At 41.4% G+C, this 21827-nt stretch overlaps 1 protein-coding gene across 1 annotated transcript; it reads left to right on the forward strand.

The window, feature by feature from the left end:
• Positions 1-4642: 4642 nt before the first annotated feature.
• si:ch211-198m17.1 (mucin-13) lies at positions 4643-21568 on the forward strand. Its single transcript, XM_068578918.1, has 13 exons — positions 4643-4715; positions 13683-14072; positions 15823-16413; positions 17050-17148; positions 17239-17348; positions 17437-17495; positions 17594-17727; positions 17821-17955; positions 18715-18757; positions 18946-18983; positions 19074-19158; positions 19474-19669; positions 20640-21568. Exons 1-13 carry the CDS (start codon positions 4661-4663, stop codon positions 20766-20768), a joined length of 2064 nt encoding a protein of 687 aa, XP_068435019.1. The 5' UTR covers positions 4643-4660; the 3' UTR covers positions 20769-21568.
• Positions 21569-21827: the final 259 nt, after the last annotated feature.

Below are 21827 nucleotides of genomic sequence, written 5' to 3' on the forward strand. Positions count from 1 at the left end.
ATAGGGAATGCAAATAAGTCATTTCTGAGACACGATTGTTTGGTTCTAGGGAATATGTGTATTGTATATTTTCAGGAATTCTACTGACTTCCTCTTGTGTAACCACGAGGATGACGTTTTGTGGTTTTAGGTAAAATAGTGCAACACTTAATTGATGTCTCTGTTGTCTTTAATGTCTTTTTAAAAAAAAAGATTTGTCTCGTTTATTGTATATTGTGTATGTATACAAGTACGAAGATCTATGTGTAACTTGTAAACACACATGGCCAAAAAAGCTGATACTGATTCTAATGTCCCTTCAGGATGAATTTGATCAACTGTGGGAAACCCCGCCACGTTTCTTCTCATGCCACCATTAGGACAACGTGACTGTTTGGCCGGTTCTTAAATGCCTGCAAAACTCTACTCATCAGCTGTTTCTGAGCCTTTTTTCACATCGGACATTTTGACTTGTCATGGTAGGAAAAGCTCAGGTGGTTAGCATGCTGGCATGCAGATGTTATAATTTGTTTGAGAAGCTCCTCAGGGCTGTTCGTGTGTCACACAAAAAAACAACAACATGGCTAACATGTTAAAAATGTACTTTTATGACATATATGGGGCCCAAAAATACCTCTGTGCTCAAACCTCAAAATGTCGGAACATCTACGGTGGCCTTTAGGGAACGTAAAACGTGAAAGACTCTAGAGCTTGGTTTGTCCAATCTAGGCCACAGTAGACACATGGAGCTACAACATGGCCGCCCTGTTTGCAGATATTAACTGTTGCTGGTGGGTACTGAAAGATGTTGCAAAGCCCTCGAGTATTTGCAAGAGATAAGAGAGAGGTGTGTGTTTTTATACACTGCTGGAAATGTGTTGTCACGCCATAAAAGCTTTGCTATGGCAACATGGAGAATGTAAAAGCATACAGATTGAATTTGACTGGAAAATGTTTCATATGAATACACTGAATAATTTAATAACCATTGATATTATGATGCTATCGAAGTAAATTATTATCCAAATTACACCGCTGAGTTAAACAATAACGCAATGTGTCATACTCCAGAGGAACAACAAGGTCTTTAAAAATTGGCCAAGTTTTCTCCTATTTACTTTTAAAATATGAAATGCAATGCAAGTACTTAAATAATAGTGGTGGTTTGCTTTAAAACACTGCATGCATAGATTGTAGATAGTAAATCAAATTATATTTTGACAAATGTTCCAATAGAGCTGCAAGAACATGAATGATGATGAATGTTTCATGATGTTATTAGCATTTTAAACTTGTGTAATGTGTGTGTGTGTGTGTGTGTGTGTGTGTGTGTGTGTGTGTGTGTGTGTGTGTGTGTGTGCGTGCGTGTCCAAAACACCCCACACTGACTAATACACTTAAAAAAACATTACTCATTCATACGTCTTAGTTCCAGATGAAAATAAATGAACTAGTTCCTTGATTACAAGAGGGAAACGTGTCCTTGATAATCATTCAGTGTTCATGATGTTAACTGACTTAGTTAAGAGATGTTTACCTCCAGGCTCGGCCCTGCTCATCACCATCTTTCTCTATCTCCTTCTGTATGAAGTCATGCACATTACTGGTCCTGCCCGACACCCTCTGCTACTAGCATTGCTATTGCTAGTTGCAATACAATTACTATTGCCAATGCTATTACTGCTATTATTCTAACTGTTCATCTACTATATCCTCTATTTTTGGTAGTTCTAACTTTTTTTGTTTGCTTTTGTTTAACAATACGCAGTTGTATCATTCACAATTACGCAAATGTAAAAACAGTTGTGTAATAAAACCGTGCAGTAAAAAACAGTGACAATGCCGTCATGCATCCATTTTCTAAAGAATGATCGACTGCTTAGTTTGTCTGCTCTACTGGCAGATGAGGCCGGGAGATCAGTACACATACAACACAAAGAAAGATGCCAAGACAGATCCTAGAGTCCCGTTTATCAAGGCATTATGACTTTAATCAACACTTATAGTTCTGTCCTTGAAGCAGGAGTTGCTCCAATAAAGACTTGACGTGTGAAAAACAGATATAAGCTCAGATATGATCAGGTTACGCAAGTCCAGGTGTTGACCCGGGATCTTTGACCACAGCTATTCTTTACTCATTAAAAGCTGCCACAGGTTGGGGGTTCTTGCGACGAAGATCCGGTAATGATTATTAATTGTTGATGTATTAGCTTTGAAGCAAATAAACAGCATGCACATTCTGATGCGATATCGTAACCTCATGGACATTGGCCTTCCACACCAAAAAGATGTGAATAATACATTTTTTTTCATTCTTTTCCAGATTGTAAATGATTCAAAACATGTTACTTTAAGTAGATCAGCTTGTACTAAATATAGTTGAGCTGCATTTTGTGTCCCTCTTTTGCTCTTACAAGGACCATGAATGTAATGTTATGGCCATCATTTGCATTACAGACTCCTGCATGGTAACTGATGGGAGTGCTCTTCATCAATGTCTAAAAAAGTGCTCTAAAATATGCAAAAGATATTGTGTGATGAGCAAAAAGGGATACCTGTATTTTTGGACTGTTTTCCCTATTTAAACAGAGGTAAATCATTGTTTGTAAAAACACAACGTTGGCCCCCTGTTTGGTTGTGATATTACAGTCGTAGACCTTCATATTATGAGCTTCCACTGAGTATGTGTCATGTTTAATCACTTTCAGTACCACAAACAATGTCAGTGGTGGAGATTTCAAAATCAGCAAATAAAACCAAAAACTACATTATCTAGAATGACTCGATGCCACTTAAGATTTGTAGGAACAAAGTTTGTGATTGGGATGAAGTGAAGTTTGAAGCAGAACAAATAACAACGGCCTGTCAGCAGCGGCATGGCTCCTTTGTACGGATGTCTCAAGGGTCACATGGCCAATGAAACAGAATACGTTTTAAAGAGCTGTCCTTGAATTTCCTAACAAAGCATATTTAGCCTGAAACGATAGAGGCCATTTAGAGGAAAAGAGATGCCATTGTTGAGGGTTCATTATGTTTTCATTCGGAAGGAATTCATTGTCCTCTTGTGCTCACATATTTTGGACAGAAAGAGGCCAAACAAAAAAAAAAACTTGAAGAAGAGATCTTGTTGCCATACTTAAATCAAATATGAAAATCAGCTTAACAGACACCCATGTGTCTTCAAATCTTGTGCCTGGTGGTGGTGACACTGTTGGGTCCTGCAGAGGACAAGAACATTGAAAATAAATTAATTTCAAAATGTGTAGATGACTGTTAGTAATTGTATTGTAACATTCTGGGATTTTAGGAAACATTGAATTGAGATAAAAAATCCTTTTCTTTGGATCAGGTTTGATATTTGTAAGAACATACTCTGTATGGTGGTTTATTGGATTTGGGTTCTCATTGTGTGAGGTCCATCATGAATACAGTTTAACAGTAAATATGAAAAGATCCTTAAATTATGATTGATATTTACTTGATGTGCATGTGCACAGCAGAGGAATATTAATATGTTAATGTTTCAGTTAGTTCATGGTGACCTTATTCTTTCTGGTTATGGTTTGGTATGTCATACTTTGGTACATATTGAAATATCTAGACAACCAGCCGATTGGATGGATGAGCATAGACATTTGAACATTCATGGTTCCCAGCTGGTGAAGCCTCATGACCACCTGACTTTTAAAAGACGTTGACATATGGAAGTGTGTAAACAATGTGATATAGTGCCATGAATGTTGGTGTGTACACATTTATGCCCCCTTAATTGTAATAACTTTGGTGTCCCCTTACCTTTTTGTTCAGCTCCACCATCTGGTTAACATTAAATGTGTCCGATGCATTGGTTTATGACTAAATGAAACCAATGACATCCCCAATAGCTTCAGCTGTAAAATAGCGAGCATAGCCTGCAAAACGTGTCGACATTGACATTTGTATTCCGATGTGAGCGTTTAACTTTAACTGGCTTTTGTTTTAGCTAACTCTCTTAAATGGAAAGATAACTGTAAGCATTTGACACAAAGCATTCTGAATTGATTTAGTCTAGATATATGAATTGCTGCTCGTTTAAATAATCGGAGTTTGCGAAAGTTAGATTGGTAAAAGAGGAAAGAACCCTGTAATGCATGTATGCTAACATATTTCCCCAATTAGCTTTAGCTGTATTTGACATTTAGCTCAAAAGTGTCAGCTGTGCTAAAGTTATATATTATCAAGCCATATGTTGTTCACAATTATTTCAAAGGCATAATGAAGTGATACATATAGTGTAATTTACTAGTACTATAATGCTAGTTGCTAACCCTAACTGCCCCTGAGAAGGGCACATATTCCCTCTCTGTAAACAATAAGCTAAGAATAAAAAAGTTTTTTAAAAAAAAGGCATTTCCTGTCATTTACTTCTGCGTTGCTGATGACAGGGTCAAGGACTGGTTTATGGCTGGAGGCAGAGCCGTGCAGCTCCAGTACAGTAACGATGAGTGACAGGACAGCCGGCCAATCAGAGGAGGGACTAAAGCTTTTAATGCCGTCGGGGGGGCTGAAGCTTCCAGTCTGAGCCACCTGTAGCAGCCAGCGAGTCCAGCCGGAGGAAACCGTCTGCTCGGCTCCATTATCTTCACCGACCACGGGGCTTCTCCTCCAAACTCGAGCCGTTTGACAACCGAAGACTTGAAAGATGTTTCCCTGCAGTTATCTGCCTGTTGTGTTTCTCCTGGTTGCTGTTTTTAAAGGTGAGTGAAGTTCACCTCACACCGATAGAACACTGTGAACTGAGTGAGTTAGTTAAGTTATTTATACCACACATTCATTTTATTGATTTGGAGTATACGTTGAGCTCTGGATATACATTTTCATGTGACTTTTTCACTAGTTTAATTACAGTCAGCACACATTTATTAATATGTAGTGACCAGTGGTCCTTTCTCCAGTAACAGATCTGCAGTCAAACGTCTGCTTAGGACAAGTAGAAGAACAGATGTATTATCAGCTAAATATAGTAATGCAGCCCAAATAACAGCGTTTTTTTTCATTTTTAAATTTGAGTTATTATTATATTTATCAAAAATTAATTCACACTATTTAATGTGCAAGTATATTTCTGTTGTGGTTGGTCACGGTGAAGCTTTGTATTTTATGGAAAATGTGATTCTTTTTGGCTTCATCATCTGCTCCTTCCTTCACCCTTTGTGAGTTTTAGAATGCATTTTAACTCAAGGATTATGTTTATGATAAGGCATTTACATGTTCAGGAGGGCAAATTAGACCCATTTCACAGCAACTAATATCCTAAATATTTTACCACAGTTTCCTTCACTGGGAAAAATCTATTGCCATATATTTTATTTGCATATGCAGATTTATCTATTACAGTGTATACAGTTTATTATACATATAAACAATCTTACGGCTTATATTTTGAAAATGTACACGCAAAGTCATTTGCATTCAATGCATTTTTTATTTACATATTTATATATCCATAGAAATAAAACACATCCGACTTATTCAGTAATAGAGCGAAGCAGTATCCGGACTCATTAACATTGTTTGCTCCCATGTTAGCAGAATCCACCAACCTTTATCAAGACAAACACAACTCCAGCATTTACGTATACTTAAAGATAAGGAGTAAATACCTAGACCATTGAAACACATGAACAAATATGTGTTAAATTTGTTTCAGAACGCTGACAAGGTAACACGTTAGACATAGACACCCAATAAAGGCCATGAAATGGTTGTGTGACAGTTCAGAGTAACCCAGAACAAGAAGTGCGGGCAGATTTGACTCCTCCTGAATGAAAGGAGATAACTTGTTCCATTTATTCAAGTTTTTTAATCAAAATGCATCTTTTCCCCTCTTTCCCCCCTTCACATTCATGGGGTTTCCCCCCCCAAATAGTCTTAAACTCTGACTCATTGCCTCTTCGGTGTGACTCAAAGCTCTCGGGGGGTGAACAAATGCCAGCGAGCACGCATCGGTCAAATAACAGCCGGCTCCCTGAGGCGAAGCACACTCCACACACAAAGTTTACTCTGTGTGTGCATGAGCTGACTCCTCGACAGCGTGGTGAAGCTGCCCTGAGGAATTTTGATGAGCTCTCCACTGTACAGACTCCCGAAGCTTAGTTGCGGTCAAATCCATTGATCACCCTGTCTTTCCTATTATTTTTTTGGACCATCATGAAGAGCATCTCTGTCTTTTAAGGTCCCATGTATGAAGACTGAGATTCAGTTACTGTCATGTGCCGGAGCCTCGCTGCGAACCTGCAGGCCACTTGTGTGGTTCCCTTCCTGTCATGAGGGAGACTGGGGAGGTGATGGGCGCTCCAGTGTCGGGGCAGCTTGACTGAGTGCGTCTGAAGTAGCAGTAAAGAGGTCCAGATGAGAAGACCTCCTGAGGGTGGGGATCTTCCTCCTCCTCCTCCTCTGGCGCCACATTTTCTTGTGCCCTCTGTAAGAAATCTTTCCAGAGAGAGGAGCAGAGCATGTTTAACGCCGCCCTCACCTCTTCGCTACTGTTTCCATTTCCTGCAGTGTATCTCGTGTCACGTTCTGCTGGTTTGTCATCATTAGGTCATTATCAAAGCAGGCAAAGTCAACGTGCGGTTCTGGCAATGTGATGGGACACAGCCTCACGTAGTAGAGCGGCTACTAATGATTACATTTTTACAATGGATATATCTTTATTGTCTCCATTAAGAAAAGGACATGGTGATGTCCTTGGTTTGCTTGTCTTGTATGACTAACACCTTGAGGTAAAACAAAACATTTTCCTGGCATGTGTGACAATGGAAAAACTGAACATCGTCACGCTTGAGTGGCTAGAACCAAAATAATATTTGCCCCTTTTGCTTGAAAACTGAAACAATTATTTGAACGTCAAAGTAGGTGACGCTAAAATGTTCTGTCACATACTCTACAAACCCTTGTTTTTCAGTTGGATAAGTTCAAAAAGAGCTCAGTTTCACTGAACAGTGTTGTTTATGTTCCTCCTCTCCGTGTTTCTGTTTAAAATCGACAATTGTTCTCACCTTCCTCATTTGACGGCATCTCACCTGCTTGCCCGTATTGTCTTCACTTCCAATGCACACTTGTTGCTGTTTCTTCCCTTTCTTTTCTCCCTCTGTCCCCGCGTCCCTGCTGCATCCTGTTGGATTAGACCTTCTCCGGGGCAGTAAATCTCGCTCTGTAATTGGAAAGCATGTGCCGGCGGGGCTTTAATTGGATATGATATGTGCAGAGGCCCTGCGAGTGAGCCCTGCTCCAGGGAGCCATCTGTTACTTCCGAGTTACCGTGTTAGCGCTCTGTTTGCTGGGAGACGGAAAGCTAATTTCTGCCTTGTCCTATTGAAGACTCGGGCTTAAACCCGAGACTGTCTTAAGAAAGCCGAACAGAAGAAAATTACCTTGTTTGAAACAATCGTGACTCTTCAAAATGCTAAGACCCAGCCAGAATGCTCCGTGTGTGTGTTTCAGGCCTGACGTAGGAGGCTTCAACTTTGCTCAGCCATTACTCATTTCTTAATGATTCATACCACTGTCCCGGTAATGATCGATCAGATAATCTCACTCTTACATGCGTAATGATCTAATACAGGAGCTATACCTGTATGTTCATAATAACACAAAACCATCCTGTTAATATGCATTGAAACACACAACAAATAGTCAAAGAATCACACAGAAACCATAAAACCCACAAAGAAAATAAATCTTTAGCCCCACAACAGCTGGCTTTGATTATTGGTTACAAGGCCTCCTCTAATTTCTTGTCCCTTTCTTCCCCCCAGCCTTTGACTGTAGTTACTTGTACGTTGAGTATGTCCATTAACTGCTTCTTTGTACTTGTACTGCTGCTTTGCAGATTAAGCTTGTATGTCACATGCTCCATACCATATCAGAAAAATCACCATATCACAAAGCCGAACAAATGCCTTTTTTTTTATGAGATTATTACTCCCAAACCTACTGATATTCAATTTATTGTCACCAATTTAAAAGCTACTTTTCCTGAATAGAAAAACATACTATTCATTAATTGTAAAAAACAGTTGTTTTCAGATCTGACTGTATAGAATCACACTGAAAGAATCCTCCACATCTTCACCATATTGACCAGCATCAGTGTATCCTCTGATCAGATCTGTTGGTACAAGACACCCAGCAAGATTATAGACTGTTGGGTGATAAAAAAGAAAAAGAAGCTTCCTCTCAGTCCTGTGAGGTCGTTCCTGGTGACGCTTTGATGTGGCAGCCCTCGGGCCTGGTGTGCCCTCAAAGAAACTGACCTGTGTGTATCCGTTTGTCTACCATGAGGTTTTGGTAACGCAGAGATGGGCACCTTCAAATACCAGCAGCTCATAAAGCAGTTCGCAAGAAGTGTTGACTCTCATTAGCTGGCAAAGGGACCCAAAGTGTGACAAGCAGTTAGCTATGTGCCCTAGATCTGTATGCCGCCAGCAGTTTTACCTTTAATCAGCTGGTTTCAGATGTCATACTGGATGATTTCTGAGACACAAGCAATCCACACGCACACACACACACACACACACACACACACACACACACACACACACACACACACACACACACACACATACATACACACGCACACACACATAGGTCAGCTCTCCACATGACTCGGCCTCCTAATGAGACGCAGCCTCGGGCTCTTCCTGACTGTTCGGTCCCAACCTGTCAGTTCTTCTCCTGCTCTGTGAGCATTCTTTCATCATGGCGGTTTCTTTTAAAGACGCACTTTCGCTTAATCGCGACAATAAACTGGAATCATTTGCAACATCTCGGACCAGCAGCGCGTTCGTCCTGCAGCTGCATCAGAGATAATTGCGGCGTGTAATTAACACAGATTTATTCTCGGGGAGTGGCAGTGAGGACAGGAAGTTGAGGACCTGCGTTGGGGGAACTGGATGTGACAGTCAGTTCCTGAGCAGGTACTTCACAGGAGTGCTATTGTCTCGCGTGAATAGAAATCCCCTGAAGTGCGGCGCGGCACTGAAACACAATCATCAACACCGACGTCTCTCTGTTTCTGTTTGCGACTTGAAGTGAAGCGAAGCTTCGACAGCTGGAAGCGAACGTCTCTGTGGCAACAGATACACTCCCACACTGCACTGGTTTTATTTCAGTGTTGAGAAAGAGAGAGGTGGAGCGGTGAGACCGACGGCGGCGTCAGTAAAGTTATAGTTTGTCAAACCAAAATGGACCAAAGGGTTGAGTGGGCAGAGCCGGCCCTTCTTATCCACATCCTCCTGAATATGAGCATGCAGGCCGACCTTAGACCCACTTGTCAGCCGGCCTGACCCAGTCATCTCTTTTGTGTCTGCAGGGGATTATCCGGCTGGAGGTTAAATCCTCAGAGACAAAGCTTTCTGTGAGACGTGCAAGGCAGAGTGTGTTCTTAATTGTATATTACACTAACTCACTGTCTGTTGACATCATTTCACATTGAAGTCATTCACTTCTCCAGTAGGTTACTGACCAGCCGCCCTGTGAAATTCACAACAACAAAAGCTTGGGCTTATAAAAATGTAATTTAAGAAATGCTGTGGTCTGTCGTAAATGTTCATTGTAGCAGCTATTGTTTTATCAGTCTGTTGCATCGTAGGTTGTCTGTAAACTGGTCACAGTTGTTTCTACGTTCTGTATTTACGTCCATGTAAATGGAAATACAGAAGCAGCACTGAACTTTGAAGGTGGAAGCAGTCATCACGATCAAAATAGTGGAAGAAGAACCACTGTGTTTGTTCGCCATCCACACTCATTACCTTTTTTTTTTTTGTGATTTCCCGTTTGTCCATCACTTCCCCATGTCCTTAAATACATTGTGTTTTTATGACACCATAACCTGCTCTTGGTATCTCTTTATCTGGATTATTTATGGCTTTTAGGTAGATATCAAAAATGCTTCACCACATCAAGAGCCATAGTTAAATATCATGTCATTTTCATGGTCTGTTAGCAACATCAGGCCATAATCAGATTATAATAATTGTATATGAGGCTACATGGAAAAACATTTATCTTTATAGGGTAAGTGTGGTTATGCAGATTTTTTGTAAATGACAATGTAATGCTAATTTCATGACAATAATACAAATAATAACTTAATAACTTCAACACAAAGTGCTCTACAGAGAAGCAAAGCATAATCATACATAACATCAATACCGGTAAACAAAAAGGACCATACCGCAAAGACAATGAATACAACCAAAACCAAACAAATAACCAAAAACAGCAAACGGAATATAAAACAAACAAATAAATACATAAAATAAACAAACAAAAACAGGGGAACAAAAGAACTGCATAAAAGAACAACATCACAACAATAATAACACAAATTTAGGGAACTTTCAAAATGTCACCACCCCCAGAAAACCCTCATCATATTTGTTTCCCAGTGGCAGCACTGACATGTGAAACAAAAGCCTTTCTTCTTCTATGTTGAGCTCTACGTGTATCGCCTGTGGATGGTAAGCAGAAGGTGATATGAACAGTAGTTTACTGATTGGGTGGTTTATAAATTGCACCATTGGATTTCCTAACTCATCACTCCTGCCAATATATTTATTCCCTCATTCACTCGAGTCCAAGATAAACTGCTTTGATGTCATGGTTATCAAATCTGGCATTAAATTAGATCTCGCCACATCAAGGACAAAAGTGTCCGTAGGTTACCAAAGCAGGGTTGTCACCAATCTGCTGAAGTGAGCTATTCTCTGTGTTCGATCGGCCTACTTGCAGTCCCCTAAGCAGCTCACCGTTTGTGAGCGAGCTATGTTTCTAGAACAAGACTAAGAAGCTGCATCCATGCTCGCGGCTTTGTGAGGCTGGACTTGTGCGTAGTGGAGCTTTAGTGGAGCTGAACACTCACACGTCAGCATTCTAAATGGTTGATTTAATTAAATAACATGTCTGTTAAATGTGCCAGAGTTAGCCAAGAGGCTATTTTCCATCCGTAGTCCCGAGAGGCAGATATTCAAAAACTCAAACAAACCTAAAAACAGAAATAAGATTAAATATACATGGATTATGAAATGTTGGCGCTTTTACAATATGTGCACAACAGTCAAACACACATGTGCACCAACATGCACCAACTGTTGACCATGGTCACCATCTCAGTTTGCAAGTGTGTTCACATTTGCAAATCATCACTTAAGTACAGCTGAGAATGAGGGGAACGTGATTAGTTGTGTTAATCTTATAATTGCAATCTTTTTCCGGGTTTGATTAACAAAGGCGTCCAATGTGATTAGTTTTAGTGTATCATTAGTCGAGACACAAAGAGAGAGTGGTGCAATGTGAACTTTCCATTCTGACAATAATGTGGAGTCCTTGATAAGAAAGTGGTTACTCTACACACACACACACACACACACACACACACACACACACACACACACACACACAGCTGAAAAGGCTCTCTGACAGAGTCCACACCAGCAGAGTTAATGGACGTCTTATTGCTTATCAGCGGCCCCGGGATTGATTATGCATTGATTGGTAGCGCATTAAATACGGTTTTTCTAAAATGTTAAGGGCTTTCCTTCAGCATGCAGATCCACCTGCTGGCTCTGACACTGGCATGGTGCACAAATACTGCAGTGAGCAAGTCACACACACCTGACTAACTGACAGGATGGACTGTAAACTGTTTCTGTCCAGCAGCATTCTATTAAGAATCTGAACAACGGCTAAGATGTGAGGATCTTTGATACAAGCAGATGAAACGTTGGCCTTTAAGGTTTTAAAGAATGTAAGGCATGCAACAGAGCGAACGACTCAACCTTCATCTTAGTCGTTCGCGGAAACACACAAGTCCTTGCAATTGATACTCGACTAAAATGTAACACAGGGCTAATGAAGACACGGTAGACTGGACCTGATTTAAGAGTTTTTTTCATTCATCTTGAATCTCTCTGGTCCTCCAGTCAGATTAGTCAATTGCCCTTAAATCTTAATCTCGACGAGCCAGTCACAAATTGATGTCTGTTTTACAGCAATGATCTCACGCTATGCTACTTGACATATAGACCCAGCCCCGTTTAACTCGACCACTCCTTGACTTTTATAACCGTCACCTGAGACTCTTTATGTATTTCCCACCTTTCAGTACTTCCTCATCTATCATTGTTGATTGCTTAATCCCTTCTTTCACTCGCCAAATACATCATTCTCGAAGGTGGGTATGGGTGTGTGTGTGTGTGTGTGTGTGTCCGTGTTCATCAAGCTCATCGTATCAAATAAAGTTTGTCGTCACAGGGCGTGTGGCGCCTGCGGTTTTTCATCTCTAAATGAGTCTTGGTTACTAAGCGATAAAGACATCACGTCATGCAGGTCCTTGTTCACAGAAAATAATCAAATCACACCCAGGATCTGATATTAATCACGGTTTTCTCACCATTTCCTTGTGCTTTTGAGGCAACTTACTGGAGAAAACTGTTTGTGCAAGGCGTCCACTGATCTGTGATAAGTTCATTCTCGGGCTGCTGAAAAGGGACTTTGAATGTAATCATTCAATAATACAGATGAGGACCTGAGGTAAAGAGCCATTATTAAATACCTCCTACTGTTTGAAGCACTCCACAAGCTGCCCTTTGGCTTCCTCTTTTCCCCCATAAACACAAAGGGGAGAGAGGGAGCAGGCTAAGCGGGAACAGGCCCGCGTCACACTGAGCAAATAAGAGGCAGCTCTTTCCGCTAAGATGGTCAAATGGATTTGGCAGCACTTGAGACTCATACAACTTGGTGCCGTAAACAGCCGTCACTTGCAGTAGTTCTTATCTGCTGAGTCACAGCTTTTGTCAAATGTTCCACTCTCAGTGTCACATGTTTATTTAAGTCACAGCCACAGCTTAAATTCTTCTGTCATTATGGTAGGCAGTGTGTAGGACCTTATGTTTTATGTTGGCAGCTGTTTGTTTGTAGAGACAACACGCCTCCTTCAAAAAGCAAATGATCTCATTTGATTTTATTAATATTCAGAGCTTGTTAATATATAGATAGTTAATAGTTAATATTCAGTTAATATTATATTTGCCGTGAATATTCACATGTGAATACATGCATATTGACAAATAAGTAATTGTTGATGAATGCATTCTATCCCCTCAGTAATTAGCACGCATACATAATCCTATAAACTGTGACGTGACCATATTACAGCTTAAAGCTGCTTCAATCAATATTCATATTTGTAATAGTTTATCAAATGACTACTTGTCTAGGAGAACTGTGGACTATTGTACTATTACTGCTTCCATTAATGTATTTATCATCGATATCATTCTATTATATATAATCTTGCGGTTTCTATCCTCCTCTGTTGCTCTCTTTTTCCCCCCGTTAAAGTTCGTTTGGGGGAGTTTTTCCTGTTCCAATGTGAGAGTCCTGGGAAAGAGGATGTCGTTTGTTGTACAGATTGTAAAGCCTACCGAGACAAATTTGTGATACGAGAGTATTTAGTTTCTTTTAGCTGATTGTTTTGGTTTCATGTTCTTCAGCTTAACGGTTTTGGTTTACTCTCACATATGCGTTGTTCCCAATAGCAGCATGAAATGAATACACATTGTACATTATACTGGGCTTTTACCTGTTGGACACAAATACAAATACAATTGGTGTAAAGCACTCATTGCTATTTTTGTGTGCTATTGTTTTGTCTTTAGGAATGGCAACAGATCCTATCGCGCATAATTCCACCAGCGATGGGGGAACATCCACCACTCCGGCAACTTCTCACATGTCTCGAATTGAAAACTCAAGTTCAAGCATCAACCACTCCTCCACCACAGAGCACTCAACAGCCTCAGTCGCTACTACAACTATAGATAATGCCACAGTAGGATCTACAACTACCAAATCATCCTTCACCCAACCAGAGACAACCTCTTTCCAGCCGACACCTGAGTCCAGCACCACCACGGCAACGGTCAACAGCCCCGTGACTGAGAACAGTAACTTAACCACGCGAAGCCCAGATGTCTCTCCCTCAGCTGCAACCAGTGGGACAGCAATGTCCACGGCAATCCAAGAGACAAGTCGACCCACCAACACTAGTGAGGCTGCAAATACAATGACACCTGCACCCGATCACACACTGTCTGCAAGTACACGGGTCACACACACCAACGACACAACCGCAAGTACACCGAGTACACAAACCAGCAACGACACAACCGCAATTACACCGGTCACACACACCAGCAACGTCACAACCACGAGTGCACCGGTCACACACACCAACAACGTCACAACTGCAAGTACACCAGTCACACACACCAGCAACGACACAACCGCAAGTACACCGGTCACACAAACCAACAACATCACAACTGCAAGTACACCGGTCACACACACCAACAACGTCACAACTGCAAGTACACTGGTCACACACACCAACAACGTCACAACTGCAAGTACACCGGTCACACACACCAACAACGTCACAACTGCAAGTACACCGGTCACACACACCAATAATGACACAACTGCAAGTACACTGGTCACACACACCAGCAATGATACAACCACAAGTACACCGGTCACACACACCAGCAATGATACACCCACAAGTACACCGGTCACACACACCAACAATGTCACAACTGCAAGTACACCGGTCCCACACACCAACAACGTCACAACTGCAAGTACACCGGTCACACACACCAATAATGACACAACTGCAAGTACACTGGTCACACACACCAGCAATGATACAACCACAAGTACACCGGTCACACACACCAACAACGTCACAACTGCAAGTACACCAGTCACACACACCAACAACGTCACAACTGCAAGTACACCGGTCACACACACCAATAATGACACAACCGCAAGTACACCGGTCACACACACTAACAACGTCACAACTGCAAGTACACCGGTCACACACACCAACAACGTCACAACTGCAAGTACACCGGTCACACACACCAACAACGTCACAACTGCAAGTACACCGGTCACACACACCAATAATGACACAACCGCAAGTCCACCGGTCACACACACTAGCAATGATACAACCACAAGTACACCGGTCACACACATCAACAACGTCACAACTGCAAGTACACCGGTCACACACACCAACAACATCACAACTGCAAGTACACCGGTCACACACACCAACAACGTCACAACTGCAAGTACACCGGTCACACACACCAGCAACGACACAACCACAAGTACACTGGTCACACACACCAATAATGACACAACCGCAAGTACACCGGTCACACACACCAGCAATGATACAACCACAAGTACACCGATCACACACACTACCAATGGCACCACGAGTACAAGTACAGTAACTATTTTAACACATTCTACTAACACCTCTCCTGAGACTTCTATGTCCACTACTACACCCTCATCTTCCACTATCACCACAAACACAACAGTCACAGACGAACCCCCACCCTCTTCACCTACCTCCATCTCCACCTCCAGCTCTTTCCCCACAAATACCTCCCCAGGCAGTAGCACCGCACCCCCTACCGGAAATACCACCACCCTTAGTCCCTCAACAACAACCTCAGGAGGTAGGACTAACAGCATGATGAGTTTTGATGTTTGTTCTTACAAAAATGATGTACTATAACATGCAGCTGAGTAAGAATGCAGTACGGGCCATGAAATAGTTAAAGCAGCAGTTGGCCATCTTAAGAGCGTCGATGCTAAGAATCTATAATGTTTACATTGTTCACCATCTTAATTTAGCATGCTAACATTTGCTAACTTGCTCTATTGGACGTTCTCGCTCTGATTTTGACAATGTATTTTACGTTACAGTGAGTGGCAATACAACAGCCTCATCTGGCACCACTCCAACCTCCACCACCACCACCAGTACTGGTACCACCATCACTGGCACCACCCAGCGACCAACAGGCGTCACTACCAACAACTCCTCCACCACCCCAACATCAACCACCATCAGTACTGGTACCAACACTACCATCATCACCCAGCGACCAACAGACGTCACCACCAACAACTCCTCCACCACTCCAATGGCCACCACCATCAGTACTGGTACCACCATTACTGGCACCACCCAGCAACCAACAGGCGTCACCACCACCAACTCCTCCACCACCCCAACATCCACCACCATCAGTACTGGTACCAACACTACCAGCATCACCCAGCGACCAACAGACGTCACTCCCAACAACTCCTCCACCACTCCAATGGCCACCACCACCATCAGTACTGGTACCAACACTACCAGCATCACCCAGCGACCAACAGACGTCACCATCAACAACTCCTCCACCACTCCAACATCCGCCACCACCATCAGCACTGGTACCACTGTCACTCGCACCACCCAGCGACCAACAGACACAACAGCAGTCCCGCCCGTCAGTCCAGTCATAGGTTTGTACTTTTCATAGGTTTGTACTTTTCATAAAAATGTCATGTTACAGGTATATTATTCCATCGATCAACTCAATCAAAAAACTGAAAAAGATGTCCCTATACCTTACATTCACAAGTCCCACACTGTTTTATTGTAATTAAATGATTGTAATCAATATTTGCACAACAATAAAAATCAAATGATTATGTAAAAAATGTGAAAATATGAAAAGTTTGCTCATAGTAATGAGCCTCTCGAAAATTATTATCTAAATCTGCTGCTCCCCTCCCTCGGCTTTACAGAGAGTTCATCTGTCCGGCTCTTTTGGTTCACTCAAACTGCTTTCATTGCCCTGCTTCCGGCCAAAGCAGGCAGCTGTTTTCAGCATAAAAGCTGTGATAAACCCACTGGACACAACCCACTCTGCACTAAACGGCAGATAGACAGAGCTAGCAAGTAGCTGTTGAACATAGTGGAGCACTTATCAGATAGACAGCCAGATATTTCCTCCTAGATTGGCCAGAAAGAAACTAAAACAAAGCTGAAAGGAGTGTGAATCACATTCACAGAATTTCATTAGTGAGTAATTATATTGCTGGAAAAATGTGATGGCCAGTTGTTTTACACATAATTCTTCTTCCGTCTCTTACCAGTGTGTCCTACCGTCCCGTGCCCAATTGAAAGTGTTTGTCTTAATGGCACCTGCCAGTGTCTCTCTGGCAGCTTCCTGGTGAATGGCCGCTGTGCAGCTGGTGAGAACATGAACAACATTTGAAGTGTGGTCATATGAGACATTACCGTAGAAGGAAGACAAATTCTCTCCTGTCCTCCTTTTCATTCAGCCCAAGTGTTCCCAGGCCAGCTTCATCTCACCTCCTTGACATTTCAAAAGAACATGAGCAACAGGGCCTCGGAAATATTCCAGACGACAGCAGCTCAGATCTCAAAAGCGGTAGGTTGTGGGCTTACAAAGCATTTTGAATTTCTATATTAAATGCTCTCTCTTTGTTCTTAAACCACATGTTTATTCTGTTTCACAGCTCAGAGATGCCCTCAAAAATCAGCCGGGGTATAAACAATCTGATGTTGTGCAACTTGAGTGAGTATTTTGTCTCTCTCCTAATGCAGAAAGATATGATGCAAAAAGTGACACAATTATCTTTGAACCTTTTTTGGTGTTTCTTGTTAATTCTCCAGACCAGGAAGTGTAAGAGCAACTGTAAATAACATATTTGAAAACACCACCGCCACTCAAGAGTCTGTTGCTCAGGCCATTACGGAAGCTATAACCAACCCGGCAAATGACTTGTTTGCTAATGCTACATTTACAGGTAGGTAATGCGACTAATTGATTTTGAATGAGAACCTGACATGTTTTTTTTAAATTTTTCTTATACACCTGTTTTACATGTTTTCTGCGTTAGGTACCAACCTGTGTACACAGCAGCCATTACCATGTGATGTCTCCACTACAATGTGCACAAATGCAAAAGGCCAAGCTGTTTGTTCCTGCAAAGAGGGCTACATCTCCATCCTGTACTCCAACACCAGCTGCAGAAGTAAACACTACTACTTAATATTCTTTATTCAACTTCTTTTTCAAGACGAGTATTAGGTTTCAATGAGCACAGTAGTAGAACAGCTCTAGTATTGTATATTAAGTGAAAGAAATGTGAAATCTTTACAATGTTCTGCTAGCCTGGCACTATAGATTATTAAAGCTTCACATTCACTATAACGACCCACGGCGTCTGAGACAAGTCCAAGATAAGTTTTCCCAGCGGAGAACTGGTACAGAACCTTCTTCTCCTCAGTGAAATACTTGTGTGTGAGAATGAGGGGAAGAAGCCACAGGGAGCGAGACTCAGACAAGGTCAAGAGCGGTACCCTTTTCTTTAATGCCAACCCTTGACCCATACTTCATTTATCTCTCTAATTGATTTATTTTAAAGAGCGGTTGTTTCCCTGGAAACATGTGGAAGAATCACAGCTTTCTCTCTCTCTGTGGAGGTTGTGACCAAGGAGATCAGCTATAGGAAGAGGCAATAAACCAAATGCTGCATGCAGTTCCTTTCCCAGGAAATGCATAATGCACCATTATAAGCCTGTTTTTAATGGTCATCATGCAGCCTCCATATGAAGCTCATGCTTTCATTGCGTCTGCAACTGTGTAACCAAGCGTGCTGTGCGTCTCCATCTACCGTGACTTAGTCTAAAACTGTAGCTTGTTATCCTTTTATTTCAGTCGCTTTGTGCAAAAACATTGTGTATGTGTGTGTGTGTGCATCTGTTTTTAAATTATTGTGTTTTTATTGCAGTGTGTCCAAGTGGGCAGAGGGCAGAGAGAGACGTGTGCCAACCGTGAGTACACACATTTTGTATGATGTCGACAGGGTAAGTTTTGCATGTGCAAGTGGCTGTATAATGTTGTGTATAAGGTACATGTTGCTGTGAAGTTGGCTCCCTCATGTGGATTTAGTGTTAAACTCCAATAATGTGCCCTTGAATAACAATATCGTTGTGATTAACCGTTCTATTTTGTCTTTCAGCTGTGCATTTGGATACGCTGGCTTCAACTGCAATGACTGTGAGTAACAGCACTGTTGTCAATAAAAAGAAAAAATGCAGTGGTAACAGTTACGTACTGACCCATAAACATCTAAAAATGTGTTTACAGCGGCGCTGCTAGCAGTGGTGATCGTCTCCTGTGTGCTGGGAGCTCTTCTCATCATTGTCCTGGCATTGCTTGCATATTGCTACTGGTGAGGATATGAAACACTCCTATATATGCTCACACTTTGAGCCACATGGGCCACATTTAGCAAATATATAGCTCTGGTTATTTACAGGTCAAAAGATGTAAAACCTGGGTTAGATTTTCATTGAAAAGTTTTTTTTAAAAGTTAAGTACTGTGTCAGCGTTTGTTTTTATTTGTTTTGCCTCTTTTCAAAAGTGTAGTTGCACTTTGAAAGATAATCACTGAAATTATGTAGTAGCAGAATGCAAATCACCAAATGAATGCTTTTGAGAAGAAAAAAAAGGCATTCACATTTTACATTCCCTGTTGGTACACCAGGAGCGGATGTGCAAGGAGCAAGACAGACTACAGCAGCAGTCCATACTCATCGGGTGACTTAAACCAGCCTTGGCCCACTGGCGTGACCCCCATCCCCCGGGCCACCACTAACCGGGAGGCAGCTTCTCCCATAGAGATGTCCGAAGGGTCTGGCACTCGTACCCCGGTGGAAAAAACCCATCAAACGAACGGATCTGTGAGTTATTACACCGTCTTCTGTTTCTCCGTGTCTGAATTGCTCACCACTAATCCTCAGACTCACAGTCTTGCATTGTGTCGATCATCCGCTGAATCAGCCTTGAGTTTGTTGAGTGTTGCCCCTCCAGCTTAACATAAACCCTCCCAGTACGCATTGGTTTGGTGAAAAAAACATACCTGGGCATATAATAACATTTCATTTTTTTAGACATCTATATTCACTTTAGTCGTTATTTCTACATCATTTCAATGATTAGATTTCACTCTGATATTTGGACTGACTATACACTTAAATATTATTTTAGCTTGGTTTCATCCGAGACAATAGACGCAATACGACCTGCAAATCAACAAATCCATGTTCACTGGATCACATGATCATCTTTTAACATTTCAGAGATGGACTAGAAGCTTTATTGATATGTTTTAAATCCTATGCACACCAGTATGTTTCATCCAATCCTCCTATACACATATATATATATATATATATATATATATATATATATATATATATATATATATATATATATATATATATATATATAGTGCTAGCACGTAGCTCCCTTCCATACTCCCTGCTTTGCCTGACTCCAAGTGTGTTGCTTTAGGGGTTTCAGCTGAAGCAGAAAAGATGGAAAAAGGTACGTTTTAGTCTTGTGATTTCCTTTGATGCTCCGTGATGATGATTTAGAAAGGCCACAGAGAGAATTAAGGTGGCAGGTTTTCCAGGTGATGGGGGAGCTTCATGAAAACGTGTTGTGGAAAGCCGTGTGCTTTCATCTACATGTAAATGTAGAGCGTGACTGTTCAAAGAAGTTCAGCTGATGCTAGTTTGGGAGTAGTCATGTTCACTGGACGTTGGGGCCTGCGGTTACTTGCTTGGCTTTTGTGAGTGTGTGTACATGAATGATTGAAGTCCCTACTGAAAGATACTAATGTGTTGACTGTTTCCACTGACATTTCAGACGGGATCATACGATCTCAGCCCAGAGGGGATGAACACCTTCAAAGGTAAAAATCCATCCCGTTACTCCTATCTGGTTCAAGGCCACGAGAATCCCTACTTCTTACCAGGAGACGGCAAGGACAACTGATGGAAGCCATGTCGAAGTGAGCAAAATGGGGTCCAAAGGAAGCCACTGATTTAAAAACTCTGGGTCTTCAGGCACATTTCCTGAGCAGGGTTATTTATACATTCTTGAACTTGTTGGAATAATATTAAATCACAAAGGACATTTGTCAACCGGGAAACAGCCACCAAAGAGATTCATTCGTGCGAGCAAGAACATTTCAACATTTAGTGACGTTGGGTGAAGAGCGTGTATTCTTTGAAAAGCGCTAAATGATGCTGATCATAACCAGTAGATGTCGCTGTTGCTCAGTATAATTATCACACTGTTTTACAAAGCACATTTATATTTTTTTTATGCTTTTAGTAAATCATTCTGTCGTCTTTTAAATGCATCTTCTTGTATTGGTGAATTGCACCTCAGTGTATGTCAAGTTTACCACCAGTTTTACTCTTCAATCAAAGGTAAATTGAATGTGTTCTTATGGTTATGATTGTGTAAAGAAAAAAAAAATATTGATCACTAAAGGGGCTGGATCCCTGTTTTGGGGTATTTTTTAAAGGGATGAACATTGTCGCCGTCTAAAGCTGAGCATTTTGTATTTTTTAAAGCTGCACTTGCAAAACGTGCCTGTTTAAATCGTCTCTGACAAACAGGAAACGTGCACAGCTGGTGATAGCTGGTGTCTTCTGGATGTGCCAATCAAACCTTCTTAACATTTATTTTAAAAACTCTTAAATATATATTTATCTTTGTGTGTCTGAGAACACTATTTCATAAGTGTGTAAAGGTTTTGTAAATAATTGAAGATCTTTTGGGAAAGAATGCGTGTGTGTGTGTGTGTGTGTGTGTGTGTGTGTGTGTGTGTGTGTGTGTGTGTGTGTGTGTGTGTGTATGCAACTGGAATAAATTAATTTAAAGCAATGGTTGTTGTTTCTTATCATTGATGGATGTAGTCAGTACAACTGTCCTGAATGTCGTAACAACTTCATTGCCTCATAAGTCAAACCTTTGTGCATTTCTGAGTGTTTCACAGGCTCTTTGTGTCACTCGTCATCATCTGTTTAGAGAAGGAAGGCAACT

This window comes from Clinocottus analis, unplaced genomic scaffold (assembly GCF_023055335.1).
Source record: "Clinocottus analis isolate CAN_PGR_092001 unplaced genomic scaffold, fCliAna1.0.p SCAF_16, whole genome shotgun sequence".
Taxonomy (NCBI): domain Eukaryota; kingdom Metazoa; phylum Chordata; class Actinopteri; order Perciformes; family Cottidae; genus Clinocottus; species Clinocottus analis.

Coding starts and splice junctions, on each gene's coding strand:
- si:ch211-198m17.1 (XM_068578918.1), top strand. CDS start 4,661: ATGTTTCCCTGCAGTTATCTGCCTGTTGTGTTTCTCCTGGTTGCTGTT. Junction 14,073..15,822: donor AAGTCGACCCACCAACACTA/GTGAGGCTGCAA, acceptor TTTACGTTACAG/TGAGTGGCAATACAACAGCC. Junction 18,758..18,945: donor GAGAGAGACGTGTGCCAACC/GTGAGTACACAC, acceptor TTTGTCTTTCAG/CTGTGCATTTGGATACGCTG.